This window comes from Bactrocera latifrons, unplaced genomic scaffold, assembly GCF_001853355.1.
Source record: "Bactrocera latifrons isolate USDA-ARS-PBARC rearing strain unplaced genomic scaffold, ASM185335v1 scaffold_1254, whole genome shotgun sequence".
NCBI lineage: Eukaryota > Metazoa > Arthropoda > Insecta > Diptera > Tephritidae > Bactrocera > Bactrocera latifrons.
In genome coordinates, this window is record NW_017534691.1 from 30,690 (window position 1) to 35,728 (window position 5,039).

A 5,039-nucleotide genomic window follows, 5' to 3' on the forward strand; every position below is an offset into this window, starting at 1 on the left:
TCATACATCTCTTAAATGTTAGATTGGCTTTTCATTAACTTTTCACTAAGTGAATTTAATATGGCGAGCCGACATTCTAATTGAAGCGGATTAAATGGCACTGTTTTTTCAACAGGCCCGTCTTTGTCCGCATAGTACTATTTTTGCCCACCGAACTTTCATGATTTAATGAATTTAATTCTGTGAACTGCTGGCTTGGAGAAAGGTTGGTGATAGTTGGCTTTGGCTTGCTCAGAATCAATCTGGAAAAATTGGAAATCGATTAACGAGAACGAAAAGAAAAACCCTGATTCCCAATTGAACGAAAAGCCAATCGAAAAAAATAACTCAAAATTAGTAATAGCGCAATTGAAAAATTGAACGCAAAAAATTGTTGTCCGATAATTAAATTTTGGAAAAACTAGGATAATCTGCAGGAAGCTGACAGAATAAAAATGTGTATGTTATACGGTTTACAAAAACGTACCTTAATGTAAACGAGTGCGCAATCCTAAAATCCCTTCACATTCTGCTCAATATATATAATCACCCTTATTCTGTGTACTTGACAAATTAATAAATATATATTGGATATATTGGAGAGCACTAACCGCTGCAATAAATTAAATAAAAATGTCCGTTTTACTTTGCATACATTTCGATTTATAACAAGTTTATTTAAATTTAAATTTATTGATTTTATTACAGATATAAACGCATTAAAAATGATATAGACCGGCGAGGCGGCGATACTCCAATTCCGGGAACGATTTATCGCTCCTTGCGATCGAATAGACACGACTCGTAGTTGAATTTTGTAGAACGGGTTATATCAGCGTATGTGTCGACGCCGCGCAGTGTGTAATAGGAAGTGACGGCGAACTATATGGGACAAATTGTTTAGAAATAATTCTTTAGTAGGAATTGTTGTGGATGTAACAAGTTTCCTATCCTGCTCTCCATCCTTTTCGTTTAGTGGTACAGGTGTGGTGAGTTGTGTTGTAGTAATCAGCCTCATTAGGATGTCATTTAAACAATATTAAAAATTAACTGAAGTATTTATCAAGCTAGAAATATTTTAGTATTTTGTGGCAATCTTGATAAAAGTAAAAGCTTCGTAAATAAAATAATGTAAATAGAAACATCTTATTTCTACTCAAATTATTTGTTAAATGGACTCTTCTGTAACGTAAGTTTTCAAATTTTAGTTATTAACAAAATTTATAATTTAACTTTTATTTGATAGTAAACCAAAACACGATCGAGATACTCACGAGCAGCTGTAGGCATATGTTTAATTTTGCCAAGCACACCCATTTCTGGGTACAGGGAAATTGTCCAAAAACGGCTCATCAGATAAAGGAATTATGGCAACAGCTGGCATATGAATTTATTCGTGCAGAGGACTAATACGAAGAACTGCAAAATGGAACCATGTAACATTTTAGTTTATGTTGATACAAATATTCGTGTATTTATTATACTGTGATAATTTGTAAACGTTAGACGTTGGGGAAAGTCAACTGCGCACTCGTGCAAGGTGGTTGAAATTGAATCAAAGGCTCACAGATGGAGGTCCAAGTTCCAAGCCGATGACGGACGTTGAAGGAATGGCTTGGTCTACATTTGGGTTGGCTGCTGTAGATGGGAAAAAAATGTACAAAGCCTTGGTTTAAGGCCCATTGAGAAAACGGTTGAATGCGCAATTTCATCACCCACGGGTAGTACTTTGCAATTATGCAGTCCCATAGAAGCAACTCCAAATCCCGAACACCATCCAGCAAGTCCATCTACATATCTTAGCTTGGAAAACAAGGTAAGTTTTCATTATGATATAATTTTTATGAAAAGTTTTATTACTCAACGTATTTTTAATATAGCAGTTCCCTTGCGAAAATTCAGTTATTTTACGACAAATTTTGTCTTGTTCACAGAAATGGGTATAAGGATAGTTGAATTACGAAAAATCATATAATACGGTTGAAAAGAGTGAGTTAACTATGTAACCTGACAAATAATTATGCACGCGATAATGAGGAGCTTGTAAAGTGTAAAGTCGACCATGTACTACGTAAAATTGTGTGCAGGGGCAGGTTATAGTGCGTATGGGTGCATAATAATGGTGCAGAATTGCAAATTTCCTGCTTTATAATGCAATCCGTGCATGCAGTCGTTCTACCCCTCAGCCGGCAATTACAATCGCCCGATGAAGATCTCGCAGTAGCCATTAGATTAGCGTACGTCGCTTTAAAAGAGTTCGAAGAAATGCGACAAAATGCCGGAAAGAACTTTTTTTGATTTTTAATAACGTTGAAGAAATATTCAGGGAACTTGGTACAGAAATAAAGGTACCACGCTACAGTAGTCGCCAAATGAATCGCTTCAATTTGAAAACGAACGATGCTGAGGCATACTATCGCATTGCTTTTTATATTCCCTTTCTTGATATCCAGTGTTAGAAAATGTTTGTGTATTTTTCTCAAAGTACGAATTTGACGCTAAAAAGCTCGCGAAATATTTTCATTTTATGAAAGGGTGATGAACTGTTCAGAACAAATCTTTCTTGTGGTGGTGAAAATGTGGAAACAGCGAACTTCAGGCAAGCATTGCCTTCGGAATGCTCTCGAAGGTTTAGAAGCAGTGAACAAAACGTCTTTTGGGAATATTTTCAAGATTATATGCATATTGGCATTATCGGCTGTTTCAATAGCGTCACCGGAAAGAAGTTTTTCAAGATTAAAGAGAATTAAAACCTTTTTACGAAATACGACAGGTCAAGATAGACTTAATAGTCTAGCATCAATGAATATTCATAGGGATATTGATATGCCAGTTGATGAAATACTAGAGGAATTTTTTCAAAAACCAAGGATCCCATGTAATCCTCAATTAATCACTGAGCTTCAGCGATACTGCTTGTACAAATGTAGCGAAAGTTCGAATTATATGAGTAACAACAAAAATCTTGTAACTTATTATAATTGCTTATATTATACAAGGGTCATCTAACATTTAAATTTTAATTATCTATATTTCGACATTGGAAACGTCAAATACCATTCGACCTCGCTATGAAGACATATAAAGTTCAATTGGTGCAACAGCTTAAGTCACTTGACCACCCGAGCCGTCGCAGATTGGGCAAAAGATCGTTTGACCGAGGATGGTCAATTTTAATTTGGTGGAATCATCGGCCCATTTTTCTTCGAAAATGAAGAAGGAACCCATCAATAGTGAGCGATATCGCGCTATGTTAACCGAAATTTTCTTCAAGAAAATTGAAGGGGAATACCTCGACAACATTTGGTTCCAGCAGGACGGTGCTACGTGCCATACAGCAAACGCAACACTCAATCTTTAACGTCCTATCTTCGAAAATCGCATAATCAGCAAAAGAGGTGATGTGAATTGGCCTCCCAGAAGCTGCGATTTAACACCTTTGGACTATTTTCTGTGGAGAGCTGTTAAAGATAAATGTTACGCCAACCATCCAGGGACAATTCAAGATCTAAAGTACGAGATTCTAGCTGCTGTAGCTGCCATAAGGCCTGAAATCATCGAGAAAGTACTCCAAAATTGGGTGAATCGGATAAGCTACTGTAAACTCTGCCGTGGTGGTCATTTGTCCGAAATTGTTTTCTACAAATAAATTTCATAAAACAACCTTTTAAATAAATGGTAGACCTTTAAAAAATATCAAGCCGTTTTTTATAGACTTTTCAAATTTAAAATTTAATATGGCCCACACGTTTTTATGCAATATTACACAAGTACTAGAAAACAAAGCGGAAGTTTCGTGTGAATAATGTAGAACTCGGTGCTTGAACAAACATCTAAAGCAAGGTTTTAAAACACCAAATGCTCTCTCTATGCAGTTTTTTGCAGAACCATGTAATTTGTTGTATTTTTGCTCTTTATGGGTATCAGGTGTTCCCACTGGTGTTAAAAGCCACGGTTCTAGAGGATAACCTTGATCGCCAAGAAGTCAAGATTCTCTCCGCTGTTGCTCAGACTTATTAGTATGCTGACGAATGAGATGTTCTCGTAGGTCAGAAGTTGCTGAAATTAGAGAGTCTGTGTTGCACCCGGAAATTTGGCGTTTATAAATGTGAAACTTAAACGGTGATCACAAACCTAAAAAACGAACCGTTCATAAATTGCATTAGCATATATGTATGTGCATACAAAAACAAAACTTACTGCTTATTTAAATATAAATTAAGAGGACGTCCGACATTATTTGATGGTTGAGCAATGACGGCAATATGCGTGCAGTCAATTGCTCCTATGGTGCTATTTATTCCAAATTTTCTAAGAAATCTGGAATATATTTCAAATAAATTAGCTTAAACTTATGCATATTGTTATTTGTATTAAAATAATGCTTGCCCCGTTTTTATAAAAGTTTCTACCTCAGTTGAACTGGGAAACTTTATTTCTACTCCGTTCACCTTCACAATAAGTTTTGCTACAGCCAGCACACTTCTCAAAAGGGACGACAGACTCATGGGCAAGTTGACGTTATTACTTACACATTTCTGATATGAGCCACGTCCAAAGAAGTTCAAAGCTGCTAGAACCCTTACAGTTAAAGGTAGTGACGTTTTCTGATTATCATGTGGGGCCAGTTCATCAATTAGGCTTCGGCAAATTTCACGAGTTAATCGAAAATTTTTCATAAAGATATTCTCGCTCAAAGAAAATGGATTGCTATCGTCGCGTAAAAATTTTAAATGCCGGGCGCGATTCCTATTCTCACAATTTTCGTCTTCGTTTAAGAATAATAATAAAAGTAAAATATCTTCTATTTTCACAACAAGATGAACAATCAGACATTTAATTCATAACGAGCACTGCTGTCAAGGGCATTTGACATCTTAACAACTTACAAAGAAAAGAGCTTTTTATTTCAGAATAACAAATGCTTGCTAAATTTCGAATTGTGACAAATAAGAAATATGTTGAATTTGTCCAGTGCACACAATAGTGATGAATATGTGTATATAAATAAGAGTCTAATGTGAACATAGAGACCCATATGCTGAAAGTGTGCATTTTCA

At 35.8% G+C, this 5,039-nt stretch overlaps 1 protein-coding gene across 1 annotated transcript; it reads right to left on the reverse strand.

Annotated features, from left to right (window-relative positions):
• Positions 1 to 750: 750 nt before the first annotated feature.
• LOC108978665 lies at positions 751 to 4,783 on the reverse strand (the record flags this gene model as incomplete). Its single annotated transcript, XM_018949055.1, has 3 exons — positions 751 to 861; positions 3,746 to 3,846; positions 4,508 to 4,783. Coding segments are annotated over 3 exons (488 nt in total), but the record flags the coding sequence as incomplete, so codon positions are not given.
• Between the last annotated feature and the right edge of the window lie 256 nt (positions 4,784 to 5,039).